General features: G+C 48.0%; 1 protein-coding gene across 1 annotated transcript; it reads right to left on the bottom strand.

Annotated features, from left to right (window-relative positions):
- Positions 1-10,925: 10,925 nt before the first annotated feature.
- On the bottom strand, positions 10,926-11,762 carry LOC121857285. The gene has a single exon (XM_042353274.1). It carries the CDS (start codon positions 11,760-11,762, stop codon positions 10,926-10,928), a length of 837 nt encoding a protein of 278 aa, XP_042209208.1.
- Positions 11,763-21,128: the final 9,366 nt, after the last annotated feature.

Raw genomic sequence — 21,128 nt, 5'->3', positions numbered from 1 at the left:
TGGACAATGGTGAAGCCGGTCTTCAAGTTAAGCCTAACGTCTTTACTCTTAATTTAGGTAATGTCAGGATTGAACCCGAAGAAGACGCCAACAAAAAAGTGATGTAAAATGGGACAATGGGGTGACCAGGCTAAGTTCCTGCAGCGATGTAAGCTTTAAGTCAAGGTGGAACCGGCCAAGGTAGACCTCGCCGATACAACATCAGACTTCATAGTGCGCAGTGAACGTAAGGCATGTGAGAACAGGTCCACCCCTTACGAAAAAAACAAAAAGCGCCGGCCCTGCTCGCCACAGCCCCGACCAGCCCAGCCACGCCCCTACTCTAAAGGTAATGAAGACTTCCATAGATATGACCAATTCGGTCTATTTATCAAAATATTCTCCCCGGGGTGACCTACCACGAGTTGCGATCTCTGTTTGGTCGTCACGGAGGTCTGATGCACTTCTTTATGCCTCGCAAACACGGCGGTACTGGCTGAGCCAGGTACTGCAACGAGCATTACAGAAAGTCGGTTCTCACCTGGATGGCTACCCGTCGGTGGTGAAGACCACTATAAAAATTCTCGTCGGTTCCTCCGTGAATCATCTCCGCCTCTCTGGTGCGTCCTTCAAGAATCCTCAAGTGTCCAGGACAACTTCCCACAAGAGGTGCCTGGAGGAGGACCTCTCTTCACAGTGGTCCAGGCACGACAGGTACTCGGAAGGTACTCCTCAAGAGGTACAGAAGGGAACAATATGAAGATGAGGACGACTCACCACGCCCCTGTCGCAACTGTTCAGCTACAGACGCCAGAGGCCAGCACCTGTAACAAGTGGCTCCGTCGCCACTGATTATTTTGCGTCTATGTAAAACAATAAAATTTGAGTTTGAATAAAAAATATATACAAAATAAATATGAATATTATTTAGTGTTTACCTAACATAAATTAACTAACCCAATATGTATACCTTGCACATATATGTAATATAGGCATCCCCGGGTTACGGAAATTCGCTCTTACCGATTTTGTAAATTACGATAACAATTTCGGGTTGCGGAAAAAAAAATTAGCCTTTTCGGATGTGGGTAAATTTTTAAGTTATTTTTTCAATAGGAGGGGTTAGGAGGGTTAGGAGGAAGAGGAGGAGGAGGAGGAGAGGATGGAGGAGGAGGAGGAGGAGGAGGAGGAAAGGAGGATGGAGGAGAGGGTTGGGCGGGGGGTTGGTGGAGGAGGAGGTTAGGAAGAGACAAGGATAGGGAGGAGGAGAGGTTGGGGAGGTTTCTGGGGTGGGGGTGGGAGGGTTACAAACACTCCCAACAACTCAGGAGGGAGGAATGCCCTTTTCCTCTAACAATAGCTGTTTGTCCTGCGCCAAACTTTTCTTTGTCGAGCCATTTTTCCCGACCCTCTCTCCCTCTTTCGACGACACAGAGCCTCTCTTCCCCTTCCTCCTCCCTCCCCCCTTCCTCTCTTCCCTTCTCTCTTCCTCCTTCCCCTCCCATGTTATTTTTCGGCCCTCCCAAGAGTCATCCCAGCCATTGTTATTGTAATGCCTTGAGAATTAGTGTTTAAAAGGGTGACGAGACTAAAGATACGGGCCTCCTACTGTACGAGAGTGAAGATAGATAAATAGAGAACCGGACTGACTGAAGGCCTGGCTATGAACGGTAATGTAGTGAGGATAATGAGGTAACACTAACTTCATTTACTTCAATGTTAAAGTTGGGCATTTTTTTAGCTGTGTATCTCTTCGTATCATTCACTTTTAATTAAGTTTATTTATCTTTTTTTGTATGATTTCTTTGTTATGGTTGTTTGTGTTTGTTTTATGCCCTGTTTTAATCTCGTGTTTTATTTTTTATGTTTATTTTTGTTGTATTTGATAAGAATTTTTATTTTATTTATTTATTTTTATACTTATTTCATATTTCATTTCCAAACTCATTTTTCACCTTCTTTCACACACACACACACACACACACACACACATTCCATCATCATCATCATCTCTTTTTGTCTCTTCTCTTTATCTCTTTCTTTCTATCTCTGCTTCTCTCGTCTCTAAATCTCATCTGAAAATTCATCTTCGACTTTTTCCTTAGGCACACAGACATCTCTCTGTCCATCTATCTATCTATCTATCTATCTATCTATCTATCTATCTATCTGTCTTCAATTCTTTATATTTTCCTCTCCATCTGTCACTATTTCTGTAGGCATATCTCTCTCTCTCTCTCTCTCTCTCTCTCTCTCTCTCTCTCTCTCTTTTTTCTCTCTCTCTCTCTCTCTCTCTCTCTGCCTTTCATTATTCTTCTATTATCTGTTGTTTCTTCCATCTCCTCCTGTTCCTCTTCTGTCTCCTCTTCCTTTAACTCCTACTGTACCCTATCCCTCTTGGCCTTCCTCCTTTCCCTCTTGCCACTTCTTCTAATCTTCCTCCTCTTCTTTCTCATTCTTTTCCTCTTCCCACTTCTAATTTTCTCTCTTCCTTCTCCTCCTGCACCTCATCCTCCTCCTCCTCCTCTTCCTCCTCCTCCTTCTCCTCCTGCTCCTCCTCCTGCACCTCTCCTCCCTCTTCCTCCTCCTCCTCATCCTGCACCTCCTCCCTCCTCTTCCTCCTCCTCCTCATCCTGCACCTCCTCCTCCATCCTGCTCCTCCTGCACCTCCTCCTGCACCTCCTCCTCCTCCTCCTCTTCCTCCTCCTCCTGCTCCTCCTCCTGCACCTCCTCCTCCTCCTCTTCTCTACCTCCCCACCCATTCTTCCAGCTTGTTCCCTTAAAATTCTCTCTCCTTTGTAAGTACATGGTAGTGCCAGTCGCCCTCTCACTCTTTCCTCAACCCCTGGCTTTGAGCTTCCACTTGAGCTGACCTAAATGCAAATCTCCATTGCAAATATCTGCTGGCATTTCCTTCCTTCCCCCTACCCTCTATTCCCTCTCACCAACCCCGGTTTCTCCTCACCCTCCCTCTCCCCACCCTCTCCCCACCCTCTCCTCACCTCCTCTCCCCTCACCCTCCCCCACCCTCTCCCTCACCCCTCCCTCCCCACCCTCTCCCCCCCACCCTCTCCCCTCACCCTCCCACTCTCCCCACCCTCTCCCTCACCCCTCCCCACTCTCCTCACCCCTCTCCCCTCACCCTCCCCTCTCCCCACCCTCTCCCTCACCCTCCCCTCTCCCCACCCTCTCCCTCACCCTCCCCTCTCCCTCACCCCTCCCCACCCTCTCCCTCACCTCCCATCTCCCCACCCCTCTCCCCACCCCTCTCCCCTCACCCTCCCTCTCCCCACCCCTCCCCTCACCCTCTCCTCTCCCTCACCCTCTCCCCTCACCCCTCCCTCTCCCCCCCCTCTCCCCTCCCTCTCCCCACCCTCTCCCCTCCCCCCTCCCACCCCTCTCCCCTCACCCCTCCCACCCTTCCCCCCACCCTCCCTCTCCCTCACCTCCCTCTCCCCACCCTCTCCCCTCACCCTCCCTCTCTCCCCTCATCCTCCACTCTCCCTCACCCTCTCCCTCACCCTCCCTCTCTCCACCCTCTCCCTCACCCTCCCACCCTCTCCCCCACCCTCTCCCTCACCCCTCCCACTCCCTCTCCCCCCACTCTCTCCCTCACCACCCCTCTCCCTCACCCTCCCTCTCTCACCCTCTCTCCACCTCTCCTCACCCTCTCCCCACCCTCTCCCCACCCTCCCCTCTCCACCCTCTCCCCTCACCCTCCCACCTCTCCCCACCCCTCTCCTCACCCTCCCACCCCCTCTCCCCACCCTCTCCCTCACCCTCCCCTCTCCCCACCCTCTCCCTCACCCTCCCCTCTCCTCACCCTCTCCCCTCCCCACCCTCCCTCTCCCCACCCTCTCCCTCACCCTCCCACTCTCCCCCACCCCTCTCCCCTCCCTCTCCCTCACCCCTCCCCTCTCCCCCACCCCCTCCCTCACCCTCCCACTCTCCCCACCCCTCTCCCCTCACCCTCCCACCCCTCTCCCCCCCCCTCTCCCTCACCCTCCCCCCTCTCCCCCTCTCTCCCCTCACCCTCCCTCTCCCTCACCCTCCCACTCTCTCTCACCCCTCTCCTCCACCCTCTCCCTCACCCCTCTCCCCCCCCCTCTCCCTCACCCTCCCCTCTCCCCACCCTCTCCCCTCCCCCTCCCACCTCTCCCCCACCCTCTCCTCATCCCTCCCACCCTCTCCCCCACCCTCTCCCTCACCCTCCCCTCCCCCACCCTCCCTCACCCTCCCCTCTCCCCACCTCTCTCCCTCACCCTAGTCTCATCTCAAGGGACAACAGACTAGGTGATTACTACGTAATTTCGATAAGTTTCACCCCTCTCTCTCTCTCTCTCTCTCTCTCTCTCTCTCTCTCTCTCTCTCTCTCTCTCCTCTTACTCTTTCTCGCTTACCTCTTACCCTCTTTTTCGATCCGTTTTCTTTTCTCTGTCTCTCTTTCTTCCTCCCTCTCTTCCACTTCTCCTCTCTCTCTCCATCTCTATCTATCTCTCTTGACCCCCTTCTGTCTTGTCCCCCTCTCTCTCTCTTTCCACCTCCTTTCTTCTCTCTCTCTCTCTCTCTCTCTCTCTCTCTCTCTCTCTCTCTCTCCTTACCTCCTTTCTCTCTCTCTCATCCTTCCTCCCCAACCAGAGGCAAATAATTATCCAGACAACAGTATATTAGAGGTAGTAGAAGGAGATGATAATAGAGGAAGAAGGAAGGGAGGAGGGAGGAGAAGGAGGAGGGAAGGAGAAGGGAGGGAGTGGGAAGGACGGAGGAAGGAAAGGGGCAATCGAGGGAAGGGGGTTAAGGAGGAAGGGAGTGGAGGGAAGAGGGAAGGGAGGGAGGGAAGGGACGGTATTCACATATAAAGTCGACTTAATTAGATGATACAACATGTACATAATTTTATTTCTTAATTACATTCCTGTCTAATTATCTCTCTCTCTCTTTCCCTTTTCTTACTTGATTTTTGATGTCGCTGCGACCCTGTCTCACACAGACAGGCAGACAGACAGACAGACAGACAGACAGACCCTATAATTACTGAAATACGACCCTGACCTTGACTTCTGACACTCGACCGTGACTTTGACAGACGTAACAACTGATGCCCGTGTTCTCGTCTGTTTGTTATGAGCAGCAGCAGCAGCAGCAGCATACAGAGCGTGCAGATGAAAAGTGCAAATGGAATACAAAGGTTGGATTCCCCGCATTTCTGGCCTTAAAGTGCCGCTGGAGCGAAGCAGCACAAATGTATCACATTTATCGAAGACTTAAACTGAATTCGTGGCGGAAATTCTTGCCGAGGTTGGCAGTGAGAGCGACGAGCAGGCCGGAGAATGTTGGAACCTGGAGCCGGAGGCTCTAGTCCAGCCCCACTGCTCCTATCACTAAGTGTTTTAAAAATCCATGGATGTGATACTTTGTTTTTCCATAACTGAAGGTTATATATTTCATTATGATTACAACAACCTCACTCCTCCCATCTTCACTAGCCAGTACCATAACTTAATGTATCTGACACACTAAAAAATTTCAGACATTAACTTTACATAATTATCTTTCTACAGGTATAAGCTCTTCAAACACACGTGTATATAAACAAGTCAGGGCCGTGGAGTGGAGACCTTTAGGAGGCAGGCGAACAACTGAAGAGACACCATTCCCCCTTGCTCTGCCCCCCCTCCCCCCCAAAAAAAAATAGTGAATACAAACCAACTTATTTTTATTAATAACATGTACAACAATAAAACTAGGCGGTTGAGCTCTGCATTAAAGATAACTTGAAATATAAGACGCACTTTGTTTGCCAAACTAAGCAGCTACAGTAAGTAACATCTAGCCCACCGAGGCCAGCATAACACTCAAGACAAAAGGTTGGTCATTTCATGCATTACATCAGACAAGCGAGCATAGTATTCACCAGCACATTAATACTCATTCATGTGTACCAGATAACATACAGATTAGTGACATTTGTATAAACTGTATTTACTTTTTAACTAACTTACGGTATATATAACGTGTTACCTTTGCCGGGGCGCCGCGGTTGGCTACTGTAGTGTTGTGATCCAGAAGGATATTGTGTGGTTAATATCGGCATCATGACAAGTCCAAGTATTACAGGTTTTATTTTTTTTAGCTAAGTTTCTTCTCATTTCAATGGTGCTAAATATTTTATGAGCAAATATTTCGTTTTTGAGTTATAACCGATTTTATATACAAGCGTCCCAAAATAATTATAGTATATCGTAGCCTAACTATGTAAACCACGGCTACTGTTTTACGTGGCCAGACAACAATGCATTAAAAGTCTTATGGTGATCGTATATATAAAATCGGCTATAACTCAGAAACTAAACATTTACACAGGAAACAATTAACACCAGGAATTAGTGTCAAAAACTAGTCTAGAAAAATGAGACTGTCATCTGCTCGATAATTATATACCTATTTTGGATTATTTTGATGTGACTCATGATTTAGCGACAAGACTCCAGATGCTGACGAGGCTACTAACCTGCATCCATGTCACGGGTTTCTCTCCCTGTGTATGTATGTATGTATGTATGTATGTATGTATGTATGTATGTATGTATGTATGTATGTATGTATGTTCTCTCGTCACTAAGATCACTGCATTACCTACAGTTTAAGAAGAAAATAAATTCGTATAGATACATACAAGTGTTTGTGAAGTAATTCAGCTAAGTACAAGTACAGGTATAATTACAGTGAGAGGAATTCCTACCTGGCTAAGTGAGAATGTGAGTACCAGAAGCCTGACTGCACACTGTACACCAAACCTTCGGTGTACAAGGAGGCAGTCACTGTACTCGTCCGCCTTCACTTCCCCATCTGTAAAGTAAGGTATAAACATTTAGAACTGGGTGGACTTTGAAGTGTCTTACCTAACCTAACCTAACCTACCATAACCTGTCAACGTCTACACACAATACAGGACTGGGCTCTATTAGTAATGGAGCCTATTAATACTGGAGCCTATTAGTAATGGGGCCTATTATTTCAATGTTTGGTTCGAATATTTATAGCAAAACTTTATGTAGGGAATTTCCAAAACTATATCCAGGTTCTGTAGAGGAGGCTGGAAGAGACTATCTATATATTTTCCGTAATTTACTAACCTATTTCTCAAAACAACAAAATAATTTTTTAAACTTTTCCAAACAAGTTCCAAGGAAGAGAGAAAAACAACTGAATTTATGATACAGGGAAAAAATAAAGGGCAAATAAATACTTGAAGTAAATCGGAAATACACAGACTCTTGCTTATAGCTGCCCCTGGGATGGGTTCCAATAGACGATTGGAAAAGGGACAGCAGCGGGTATATCCTCTCTGGCTATAAGGTGCGCCTTGACACCCTGCGACGCCTGGCTGACTCTCTATATGGGTTCAAATGCCACATTCCTTGGTGCTCAATCCTCCATATTGTATTTCCGGGAGGATCGTAATAACTGTCAGGATCTAACTTACGGGTTCGTTTCGTCTATAGATTTCATATACATTTCACTCCCCACTACTAGGACGGGGATCGGGCCTCTCTCTCTCCCTCTCGTTTGTTCCTTTACCTTTCAGTTTGTCTCGTTTCTTCTTTCATTCGTTCCTCTCTCTGTGTGTCTCTCTCTTTTCTTTTCCTCTCTTCCATCATTTCGCTCTTTCTCTCTCTATCACTCTGCCTCTCTTTGTTTACATAAATTTTTCCTTTCCTCCCGCTAGCCCCACCCTTAATTCCCCCATTCCTCCCTCCTTTCCACACCCCTTCCCTCTTTCTCTCCCACTTACTCACCCATCCATCTTCATTCACTCTCTCCATCCCTTCCCCCTACGCATCTCCCTTCCCACCTACCCATCTATCCCCCCCCCATCCCCCTTCTCCGAGAGTCCTAGAGCACTAGTGGACGGTACAAAACATTAAGAAACAATTAGAACCTTTCCATAGGCTGCCATCGGTGTTACGACGACTGGCGCCACCACCAGATGACGACCATGGAACTTGGGGACAATTCGGCCTTCTACACTGCCGGAAGGAGGGCGTCCACCTGTGCTTTACGTTCGTTCCCGTAGGCTGACTATAACCCAGCACCAGTTCAAGTTGTGGGGGAACGTCTTCTCCAGCCAGGGGTTGTCTTGGGGAGGTTCACGACGGGGGGGCGGAGGAGCTGTAAGTACTGCGTCAGGAGACCATAGCCGCATCACACACCAGATGTGGTTGTGGCGGGAAATAAACCAATGGTATGTTTTATTAATGCGTCCAAAGTAAATTAAAAGATCCCTGCTCCTCCTTCCCTTTCCCTTCTCCTCCTTCCCTTTCCCTTCTCCTCCTTCCCTTTCCCTTCTCCTCCTTCCCTTTCCCTTCTCCTCCTTCCCTTCCCTTTCTTTCACCTCTCTTCTTCTTCCCTTTTCATCCCCTCTCCTCCTCACCCTTACCCTCCTCCTCCTACCTCTCCTCTACCCCTATTCCCCCCCTCTTCCACCCTTCCCCTATCCCTCCTCCCCTTCCCCTCATTCCCTAACTCTCCTCCACCCTAACCCATCATCCACCCTTCCCCTACCTCCCCCCCTTCCCCCTCACAGTAGGCCCGGAATGGTAAGAGTAATCAGCCACTGTGTCTAGGACTCTGAAGAAAATCGTTCAGTATCCGGTAAAGATGAACCGTTTTCCCCTTTTTTCAGTTTCCTTTTTTTTCCTCTCTGTCAAAGATTTCCTGAGACGAGGCTTCATCATAGTTGGGAGAGTCGCCCTTTCCTCTCCCTCCCTCCCTCTCTCCTTCCCTTCCTCTCCCACTCACCATCCCTCCCCCTACCTTTCTTCCCAGTTCTCTCTCCCGTCCGCCCTCTCCCTTTCACCAAACTTCCCTCCCTCCCTCCCTCCCAGTCTCTCGGTCTCCTCTTTCACATCGACGAGAGAGAGAGAGAGAGAGAGAGAGAGAGAGAGAGAGAGAGAGAGATCTATAACACTATCTTCGTTTATCTCAAGGTTGTGTGTGTGTATGTGTGTCCCCCAATACCTCACGCCAGGCCTCGTAATATAACCTCGGGGCTGTTATATCATTTCCCCCCCTAAGGTTGTTTTCCGCCCCGTCTGCATGACCTACGAGCCTCTCTTAATATTCCCTCTCTGCTGCCAGTCTATTATATTTCCTGATGATATAGAAAGATTCGGGTTATAGTGTCACCTTTTATAATATAGTTTACGTTAGGTGATATTATAGAAAGAATCGGGTTATAGTGTCACCTTTTATAATATAGTTTACGTGGGGTGATATTATAGAATGATTCGGGTTATAGTGTCACTTTTTATAATATAGTTTACGTTAGGTGATACTATAGAAAGATTCGGGTTATAGTGTCACCTTTTATAATATAGTTTACGTTAGGTGATATTATTTTGGGGTATTATATTTTCCTCCTTTTATAATATTGCAACTCGATTTATGTGTTGATGTAAATGATAACTAGCCAGCCTCCTTACTTACTTAATTTCGTCTTCTTTTTTCCTTCTACTTCGTCCCTCGCCTTCTTTCCCTCTCTCCTTCGTTCCTTGCCCTTCTTCCCTCCCTCCTTTCGTTCCTCGCCGTACTTTCCTCTATCCTTCTTTCACATCATCCCTCCCTCCCTTTCCTTCCTTCCCCTTTGTCTCTCCTTCGTTCCTTTGTCCCCTTTCTCCTCCCTTTATCCTCGCTCTCCCTCCTTTCCTTCCTTCCCTTGTCTTCTTTCCCTCGTTCCTCGCCCTCCTTCCCTTCTTCCCACGTGTACACACTCCTCCTCGCTCTGGTAATACTACATATGTCTGTCTACCTGCTTTACATAATGGCTTTACCTACCAAATGATATCTGTAATGAGGTCTGTTTACGGTCCTCACTGACAGCTGTGAATTTCTGACAGCTGGGGATCTCTCTCTGACAGCTGGGCCTCTATCTGACAGCTGGACATCTCTGACAGCTAGGCGTCTCTCTAGGCGTCTCTCTCTAGGCGTCTTCGACAGTGGGCATCTCTCTGACAGCTGGACGTCTCTGCCAACAGCTGGACGTCTCTAACAGCTGGACGTCTCTCTGACAGCTGGGCGTCTCTCTGACAGCTGGGCGTCTTCTGACAGCTGGACGTCTCTCTGACAGCTGGACGTCTCTCTGACAGCTGGACGTCTTAACAGCAGCTGACGTCTTCCGACAGCTGGACGTCTCTCTGACAGCTGGACGTCTCTACCGACAGCTGGACGTCTCTGGAGCGGACGTCTCTCTGACAGCTGGACGTCTCTCTTCTGCAGCTGGACGTCTCTGACAGGCCTTTCTAACAGCTGGACGTCTCTCACAGCTGGATGTCTCTTGACAGCGCTGGGCGTCTTCTGACAGCTGGACGTCTCTCTGACAGACAGTTGGGCATCTCTCTGACTCTCTGGGGATCTCTCTGACAGCTGGGGATCTCTCTGACAGCTGGGGATCTCTGACAGCTGGGGATCTCTCTGACAGCTGGGGATCTCTGACAGCTAGGATCTCTCTGACAGCTGGGGATCTCTCTGACAGTTGGGATCTCTGACAGCTGGGGATCTCTGACAGCTGGGGATCTCTCAGACAGCTGGGGATCTCTGACAGCTGGGGATCTCTCTGACAGCTGGGGATCTCTCTGACAGCATGCTGGGCATCTCTCCCTGACAGACAGCTGGGCATCTCTGACAGCTGGGCATCTCTCTGGGATCTTCTCTGACAGACGGCTGGGCATCTCTCTCTGACAGCTGGGCATCTCTCTGATAGCTGGGGCTCTCTCTGACAGCTGGGCATCTCTCTGACAGCTGGGGCTCTCTCTGACAGCTGGGCATCTCTCTCTGACAGTTGGGCACTTCTCTGACAGCTGGGGCTCTCTGGACAGGGGCTGGGGGGGATCTCTCTGACAGACAGTTGGGCATCTCTCTCTGACAGCTGGGCATCTCTCTGACAGCTATCTCTGACAGCTGGGATCTCTCTGACAGACAGCTACATCTCTCTCTGACAGCTGGGCATATCTCTGGCTGGCATCTCTCTCTCTGGCTGGGGGATCTCTGACAGCTGGGGACAGTTGGGACCTCTCTCTGACAGCTGGGGATCTCTCTCTGACAGCTGGGGATCTCTCTGACAGCTGGGGATCTGGGACAGATGATATCTCTTCTGACAGCTGGGCATCTCTCTGACAGCTGGGGCTCTCTGACAGCTGGGCATCTCTCTCTGACAGCTGGGGACAGCTGGGGATCTCTCTGACACAGTTCTCTGACAGCTGGGGCTCTCTCTGACAGCTGGGCATCTCTCTGACAGCTACTCTCTGACAGTCAAGATCTCTCCTGACAGCTGGGGCCTCTACAGGCTGGGCATCTCTCTGACAGCTGGGGATCAGACAGCTGGGGGCTCTCTCTCTGACAGCTGGGCATCTCTCTGACAGCCAGCCTCTCTCGGGGATCTCTCTGACAGCTGGGCATCTCTCTGATAGCCAGCCTCTCAGCTGATCTAGACAGGTTGCATCTCTCTGACTAGCTGGGCATCTCTCTCTGACAGCTGGGCATATCTCGATCTGGGGATCTCTGACAGCTGGGGATCTCTCTGACAGACAGCTAAGCATCTCTCTCTGACAGCTGGTATCTCTGACAGCTGGGATCTCTCTGAGCTGGCTCTCTGACAGCTGGGGATCTCTCTGACAGCTGGGGATCTCTGACAGCTGATCTCTGGGATCTCTTGACAGCTTGGGATCTCTCTGACAGCTGGGGATCTCTCTTGACAGTTGGGCATCTCTCTGACAGCTGGGCATCTCTCTGACAGCTGGGGCTCTCTTACATCTTCTCTGGACAGTTGGGCATCTCTCTCTGACAGCTGGGCATCTCTCTGACAGCTGGGGCTCTCTCTGACAGCTGGGCATCTCTCTCTGACAGCTGGGGATCTCTCTGACAGCTGGGGATCTCTCTGACAGCTGGTCCCCAATACTGTCAATCCCAGTTAACACCAACACTAGTATAAACAACTTGTCCAAACCAACCCAAACCTTTCTCCAAACTCTTCTATTATTATTATCATTTTTAATATTCAGTCTCTGTGTTGCCGTAAACTTAAAACATATTGAGAGGAAAATTGATGTGGTACTCAAAATACAAGTAGTGTGCATGACGTAACGTTCATGGAAAAACCCATTTGCATATGAATGGTGTGTGTGTTGGGGAGGAGGAGCCAGGAGCTAGTATGATCCACACGTGGCCAGGCATAATTTAACTCAGGTACGGGAAGGTGAGAACGGTGTAGCCCTCGTGATGATGATGATGATGGTGATGATGACGGTGATACAGCTACTACTACTACGATGATGATAATGATAAAGATACTACTACTACTACAAATAATAATAATAATAAATGGCCGCAATTATATGTACAAGTGTCATATTTCTGCTTCTGATCGATATATCTGAAGGATTTAAGATTCTTTACTTTGGTTACAGGTCATACGAAATACGATGAATTATGTTACAACTCAACTGTGTGTTTGTCTTGTGTCCATGGAGAGGAGGGGGGGGGGGTACAGTAGTAAGCAGATGGGGATTAGGATTGAACATGAACACCCACACTTCACCTGCCGCTAGAACAGTGTGGAAGACTCGTATGTGCACAATGACTCCACCAGGGGGAGAAGGAACCAACTCCACCAGAGGCAGAAAGAACCAGGACAACAAGAGCGCTTTCTATAAGGAGAGTTACGCCAACTTTTCGCTAGGCACCGCTGTTTTGTATACCTCGTGCTCGAACTTTGATGGCGTAACTCTCCTTATAGAAGACGCTGGAGGAGGACAGATTGTTGGGGAAGTTACCTCTGAACAGCAGCCAACCATCGTGCAGGACAGAGCGACAAAGGATCTCGTCACCAAAAAGATATAGGAGGATCTTATGAATACACAGCATAAAGGACAGGGTAGGTACTGTACTGTACACAAGTTCGTGGAAGAACAACTTTTACCTTGTGAGGACAGAATAATCAAGCTCCGAGTCTCACAGCGAAAGAACTTCACAAAAACGCTTGAGTTTATTGGACACGACAAAGAGCAGTACAGTACAGTACAGGGCCAAGAAAGGGAAACACAGAGAAAAGACAGATCAATCCTGCGGCGACTCACAACAACACATTAAGTGGAAGAAAGGTGAACTGTAATAAGTCTCTGACCTGATCTGCATGTAGTTCCCGTCTTACAGGTTGAGCAGTGTGGAATTTTCGACCAGCAGATGCAGCAATTTTGGCCAAAGACCTGACTACAGATATTCCCACACCACCCTGCCTCACTGCTCCGTGATTGATGGCCAGGCACTAGTTCAGCCATTTGGAAGCCTCATGGACTCTCTACGGTACCTTTGGTGACTTTGTAGATAGTTTGGTGCACAGTTGGTCCTCGAGGTGGAGCCAACTCTCAGCCTGGAGACATTGTGTTAGACGGGAAGTATATGATCTGTCCACCAGGGCGGGAACAGGAACACTGGGAGTCAACCAACACGGGGAGTGACAGGACAGGAAGGTGTTCTTCTCCTCGGAGTAACAACTTTATGACACAACCGGAAACTGAAGAAGGTTTGGTAAGGTTTCTCTCAGAATAAATAGACAGATGGAAGGTTCAACCACGAAGAAATGGTGTGGTTATCTACCAACGATGTTGACACAAGAAAGCTGGAAGCGAGGCATGCGGAGGCCGACACCAGAATGAGAGAGAGAGAGAAAGAGAGGGTGAGAGAAAGAGAGGGCGGTGTGTGCGTGGAGAGGCAGTTGTACTTCGAGCACGGGACACATGTGATGGTTCTCCTTCACCGTCAGCCATGTAAACAACTCTGTGTGATGACAGCGACAGGAAAAACTGTTCCATCTCAAATCTTTTACGGCCATTGGGTCCGCTTAATGCACCAGATCATCTTCCGAAGCAGCTCGGACACACCATCTCTCACATGAGGACACAGCGCCACCACATACTTGGGACTTGTTCAGACATCATGAGTTCCTCTATAACCCTGGTAAAGGTAAATTCACATAAGAAACCTCAAGACACGAGGAGTTATACACCTACAGGTACATCACACAGCATATAACCTACTGGATCAGGCCCGTGTAATCCTATTTGTCAAGTTTCGTGCGTCAGAGTCCCTACAGCTAGCTTTGTCACATCACATCAAGCCTGTGACCACCAAGCATCAGTCAGTCAGGAGGCTCTATGTGGCTTGATCCTGGGTCCCCCAAGCTTCCTCCCTCCGTCTCCCACCTCTTCCTCCCTCCCTCTTTCACCCTCTCTTCCTCCTCCCTCTCCCCTGTTCTTCTCCCTCCCTCTCACCCTCTTCCTCCCTCCCTTTCACCCACTCTTCCTCCCTCCCTCTCCCTTTCTTCCCTCTTCCTCCCTCCCTTCACCCACTCTTCCTCCTCCCTCTCACCCTCTTCTCCCTCCCTCTCTCCCCTTTCCTCCTCCTTCTTTCCCCCTCTCCCTCTCCCTTTTCCCTCCTTCACCCCTCTTCCTCCTCCCCTCTCACCCCTCTTCCTCCCCTCCCTTCCTCCCCCCCCTCCCCTCTTCCTCCCTCCCCTCTCACCCCTCTTCCTCCTCCCTCTCACCCCTCTTCCTCCCTCCCTCTCCCTTCTTCTCCCCCCTCTTCCCCCCTCTCCTTCCGCCTCATGTCCTCGTCTCCTGCCCCATAGTCCTGCAGCAGAAAGTGGTGCCAAAGTCCGTGCTGCAAGTGTAAGAAGTCTGACCTGCCGATGCATTGAAGCTTGCCGATGTGTTGAGGAGAACGACATTTGCCAATATTTCTGACTGTTAGTGATGCTGCTGGTGTGATGCTATGTACTGTATACTGAAAACAATGCTGTATAAATAATTTGCATATGGTTGAATCTACTCACTTTTCATAGTTTTACTGTCGCATAATTTTTTTTAAATAATGAGTACTTTTGTGTTTGTTTGTAGTAATTTTTTTCAGTCAAATATAACATTATTTTAAGTGAATGTAAATATACAGGTCAGTGTAGTCTGGCGTTCAGGAATCAGGTGAATTTTGTGGTTAGTTCCCCATATTTTGATTATATTCTTACTTATAGATTTTTGAAATTTATAGCGTGCATTTTGAATCTATGTATATCAACAAAGATGGCGGCCAGGTACTGTGGGTCTAAAAACACCGTCACACATATTTCCTCAGGTTTTAATTTCCAGATTCTGACCTCCAACTATTCTCTCTCTCTCTTTGTGTCTCTCCTATCCTCTCTCTTCTCTGTCTCTTTCTCTCTCCTTTACGTTCTCTCCTCTCTCTCTCTCTCTCTCTCTCTCTCCTTGTCTTTAGTCTCTTCTCGTTCTCATCTTCTAATCCTCCTATGCTTTTGTTTCTCTATTCTTTTCTCTTTTGGTTGATTTCGTTTTCATTCTTCCCTTTCTTTAATTCATTCTCTCATCATTCTTATTCTATCTAACAATGCGTTAATTTGAGCTGCGTCAGGCCTCTATGAATACCAATATTCTCTCTCTCTCTCTCTCCTCTCTTTTCTCTGTTTCTCTCTCTTTCTCATCTCCTGTTTTATCTTTGTTGGTATTTATCCATTTATTGTCATCCTCTTCTATTTCTTCCTTCCTTCTCTCCTCTTCCTCTCTCCTTCCCTCTCCCCCTCTTCCCCCTCCCTCCTCCTGCTCCTCCTCCCTCCTCCCTCTCAATCCCCTCCTCCTCTCTCTGCTCTCACCTATTCCTCCTCCTCCTCTCCCTTCTCCTCTCCCCTCCCTACTTTCTCCCTCCCACCTCTCCTTCTCCCCTCCTCTCCCTCTCCCTCCTTCCTCTTCCATCTTCTCCATCTCATTTCCAGTGTCGCCTTCCATCCTGTATGCATCTTCCTGAATGCCCTTAACCCTCCACCTCTCTCTCTCTCTTCTCTCTGTATTTCTGTTTCTCTCTCTCTCTCCTTCTCTCTCTCCTTTCTCGCTGCTTATCTCTCCTCTCTCTCTCTCTCTCTCTCTCTCTCTCTCTAAAAGAACATCACCTAAAACAACTAATGAAATACCTATGGAAGTCCGTTATATCGAGGATCCATTAGATGTGAAACCCTCCATTTAACGGATTATATAAGGAGAGAAGTCCGCTATATGGAGATACAGACATACGGAGAAAATAATGCCTCGTCCTTCCTTCCCTCCATCCCTTCTTCTCTCCCCCTCCTTCTTTTTCTCCTTCGTATACCGCTTCCTTCCCTCTTCCTTCCCTTTCAATCCCTCTTCTCCTCTCATGTAATCTCCTCCCTCCATCTCCCCCCCCTCCTTCCTTCCCTCCTCCTCGCTTTACTCGTCCCCATCACCAACACCCCATCTTCCTCCTCTTCTTTCACTTTCTCCTCTTCTCCTCCTCCTCATCTTCTTCCTCCTTCTACTACTCCCCCTCCTCTTCTTCCTTCGATTCTTTAAACACGGACGCCACCTCGCTATGGTACCCAGGAAAAATATCACCTCCTTCCCCACTCTTCCCTCCTCCTCCTTCCCCACTCTTCCTTCCCCTCCTCTTCCTTCCCCCCCCCTCTTCCTCCCTCCTCCTCCTTCCCTTCACCACCTCCTCATAGTAGCAAGGAAGAAAATACGCCTCCTTCCTGCAGCTGAGAATCTGGGATGTAAATATTATAGTCACTGTTCGCGTGGTCAGATCCGGACGGAAACAAGAACGACAACATTTGCATAGGAATCCAGCACACGGAGGCGCCTAGCACGAACACCTCCACCACGTTGTTTCTCCTTCACCAACTTCCCTACACACGAGAGAGAAGGATAACAACTTGTATGTGTGTGGGATGAGAGGGTATGTGTGTGTCGATGTGTGTGTGTGTGTGTGTGTGTGTGGGTGTTTAATGGGCCAGGTGCCACCATCATCCCAGTACACCCATTCCTCCTCCACCACCATCATCTTAGTACACCCATTCCTCCTCCACCATCACCCCAGTACACCCATTCCTCCTCCACCACTATCCCATTACACCCATTCCTCCACCACCACCATCATTAGTACACCCATTCCTCCTCCACCATCATCCCAGTACACCCATTCCTCCTCCACCATCATCCCAGTACACCCATTCCTCCTCCACCACCATCATCTTAGTACCCATTCCTCCTCCACATCACCCCGTACCCATTCCTCCTCCACCACATCATCTTAGTACACCCATTCCTCCTCCACCATCATCCCAGTACACCCATTCCTCCTCCACCATCATCCCAGTACACTTCCTCCTCCACCACCATCATCTTAGTACACCCATTCCTCCTCCACCATCACCCCAGTACACCCATTCCTCCTCCACCACCATCACCCCAGTACACCCATTCCTCCTCCACCACCATCATCTTAGTACACCCATTCCTCCTCCACCATCACCCCCATGCACCCATTCCTCCTCCTCCACCATCACCCCACACAAACATATAATAACCTGAGTGTCATCCCCATCACCACACATTCTCAGCCCCTTTGTGAGCACCATTATCCTCATCCTCTCTCCTCTCTCTCTCTCTCTCTCTCTCCTCTCTTTCTGTCGACCCTTACCCTTCTCTCTCTCCTCTTTCTTTCTCTTTCTACACCCATCCCCTTTCTTTTCCTTTTCTCGTTCTCTCCCTTCTCGTTCGCCTCTCTCTCTCTCTCTCACACCTCCCCCTAACCCCCCCCCACCCTACTCGGTTCATGGGTTGTGGGCTGTAGAAAATGCTCTGTAAGTAGGTCTCAGACCAACCCATTCCACCCATTATGGTAAACAGGGCACGTATATCAGTTACCTGGGGGTGGGGGGTGTGAGGTGAGGAGGGGTGGTGAGGGATGGGGAGAGGAGTGAGTGAGAGCTAGGGAGTGAGGGTTAGTGAGGGCACCTGACCTGTGCTGTACTAAAGGTGATTGTATAACCACCTACACAAGCACACACATACACGTACATAGAGACACACACACACACACACACACACACACACACACCTTTTTTTTCCATAGAGTAAACATAAATAGTACAGTATTGTGTGTCAGAAGCGTGAGAGTGTGGCCGTTTAGAGAGAGAGAGAGAGAGAGAGAGAGAGAGAGAAACCACGCCATCTTCCCTCACTCACAATAAACCAGTTCTGAGCTCAATGGACCGCGCCACGATAAATGAGAAGACAGTGAAGGTATTTTAACGCAAGGGGGAACACCTCCAAATATATGGCAAGGTGTGTGTCTGTGTATGTCTGTGTGTGTGTTGTATATGTATGTGTGTGTCGTATATGTATATGTGTATATATGTGAGTATGTGTTGTATATGTATATGCATGTGACTGAGCATGTACGTGTTGCCAGGTCTACAAAAATCCTGCATGAGTGGTATTGAGTGGACGCTAAGGCACAGAGCAGCCGATGAGGTTTGACACGTGTGGTGATGGATGAGCGTGGCGACAAATTAGATACAAGGTTTGAGGGGGGTACAGGAAGTGTATTTTTAGATAAACATTTTCCCTCCTGACGTGTTGTGGTAGATAGATTGTGGCGGTGGATCAACTTTCGACCATTTTCATATCGCTTGGATTTTGTTTTCATTTCTAATTTTAAAGTTGTTGAGAATGTTTTAGGTTATAGATGAGCTTTGAATGGCAATAATGGTGGCTTTTTGATACAACAACAACAACAACAACAACAACAAGAAAAACAATAATAATAATAATAATAATAATAATAATAATAATAATAACAACATTGGCAAACCCCGGATAATGTTAGATAAGGCTGAATAAGCATTGACTAAAGGCTGGATAAGCAGGATAAGGCAGGATAATGTTGGCTAAGGACTGGCTAAGGGCTGGCGAGAACGGAGAGTTGTTATACATTAAGACCTCAAGGGCTGAATACGTGGTAGAGAGGCGATGGTCTGGCCTAATGTAGAGCCCAGGGTGTGGTAATTGATGGCTGGAGGAGGGAGAAGGAGGGTGGGAAGGAGGGAGGAAGGAGGGAGGTGGGAAGGAGGGAGGGAAGAAGGAGGAGGGTGGGAAGGAGAGAAGAAAGAGAGGAAAGGATGGAAGGGAATAAAGGGGAAGAGGGAGAGAAGAGGGAGGGAGAAAGGGTGGGGGAAGGATGGAGGGAAGGAGGAGGAGGTGGGAAGAGGAGAGAGAGGGGGAGGATGGAAGGGGAAGAAAGGGGAGGGAGAGAAGGAGGAGGGAGAAAGGGTGGGGGAAGGATGGAGGGAAGGAAGGTGGGAAGGGAAAGATGCACACACCTTTACAAAAATATTATTTACAAACAACTGATACATATCTTACGTGTATTTACATATTCTTTCCACATATGCGTTTACAATCAAACTTTTGTAAATATCTGGCATTGTTATTTTTATCCTTATTTCCATCCTTTGACACTATTTTACCTTTTTACTCCTTATTTACACATTTTTGCACTTTTACATATTTACACATTTTTATCCTTTTACACCCTTATTACACCATTTTACATATTTTTTTACATTTTACACTTTTTACAATTTTTATACATTTACACCCTTTTACACATTTATTTACAAATTAACTTAAAAAAAATCGTGGTGCGCATTTTTTTTTTGAGGTTGTGTCAGTTTTTCCCTCAAGACCAGGGAGTGAAAAGACATTTTTTTTTCCGATACATTCAAGTGTCACATTTATCGTGGACACAAACGTATTTATTGAAGTAGTTTATATTGGTGCCTGATACTGGAATTTGTTATTATTTTGAAGCGAGATAAAATTTATTCATTGTTTTAGGTTGGGTTGGGTTGGGTTGGGTTAGCAAAACCTTCAAGAGAAATACGTGAAATGTACAGAAAAAGACAAATGAGATACTTTGGTCATATAATTTAGTGATGGTGGGATAATAACAGAAATATTAATGGGCAAAGTTGAGGTAGGAGGCCAGGGGAAGGGAGAGACTGAGATGGATGGATGAATGAAATTAAAAACTGGGTCCCCAGAGAGATACAAAACCTTAGAGGATTGGTAAAAACAGCCTGAGAACGTTTAGAGTGGAGGACTGTGGTCGCCAACCCTCAGGTATGTGGATGGTACTCTGATTGATTGATTGGAACTACTGTTGTTATTACCAAATATGGTGAATCTTATTTCTGACACAATAAATGCAGATGCAATATATATCTATACACACCCAGAAACATACACAAGCCTGCAAACAAAAATGCACATACACACAAATAAAAACATAACATACATACCCAACCATAAAACATACATACACACATATCTACACACATATGCTCATACATAAACGTCAGTATGGCAGTGAGACATGGGTCACATACAGGAGGCACCTCAAGGCCAAAACTTTCACCAACTTAGTCTACTTTCCTTCCTCCGAGTTCGCTGGGAAGACAAGAGAACAAATGCCAAAAATCTTGCTGACACCAACTGTTGGAGCGTCGAGGCTACCATTATCCATGAACAACTACGCTGGACTGGTCATGTTACCCGCATGGACGACAGTAGACTGCCAAAGCAGCTACTTTACAGTCACCTAACGAATAGTAAACATAACGCTGGCGGACAACTGAAGAGGTATAAGGATAGTCTTAAGACAAACCTGAAAAAGTGCCAAATCGACCCCCTCACCTGGGAGACGATTACTCCACATCGTAGCGCTTATAGGAGCACCACAAGAGAAGGTGTCAATACTTGGCAAGAGCCAACGCCGTAAAGACGCTGCCGCCGCCCCTCCCGCACTAGATGTAACCCTCCACACTTGCAACATCTGTGAACAACTCTGCTAGTCCCGTATCGGCTTCTCGAGTCACCTTAGAGTTCACCAACCTCGGTGACATCCTTAATAATTCATATCATTGTATCATAGCTGGATGATCGTCATACTCGATTCCAAGTGACAGCAAAGTAGTAGTAGTGTGTACGTGTACGTGTGTGTGTACGTGTGTGTGTGTGTGTGTGCGAAGCACCGCCAGTAAGAATAATCCTGGCCAGAGAGAACCTGATCAAGGAGCAGATTGGCTGGTCTATCAGCGTGTTGTCTTTTCGTGATCCAATTACAGTAGAGCATCTGGATCTCAAGCAGCCAATGGCGAAGCTGCATCGCCAATGACCAATCGAATTAAAGGACGAGATTCTCCGAGGTCCAATCAGATTAATTGTCGA

The sequence above is a fragment of the Homarus americanus genome, unplaced genomic scaffold, assembly GCF_018991925.1.
Source record: "Homarus americanus isolate GMGI-L3 unplaced genomic scaffold, GMGI_Hamer_2.0 scaffold20465, whole genome shotgun sequence".
NCBI lineage: Eukaryota > Metazoa > Arthropoda > Malacostraca > Decapoda > Nephropidae > Homarus > Homarus americanus.
Note: the sequence above shows the minus strand (reverse complement) of the source record. Positions and strands in the feature narration are given on the sequence as shown.

Bases quoted from the DNA above. Each gene is read 5' to 3' on its own strand.
- LOC121857285 (XM_042353274.1), bottom strand. From the start codon at position 11,762: ATGCCCAGCTGTCAGAGAGATGCCCAACTGTCAAGAGAGATCCCCAGC.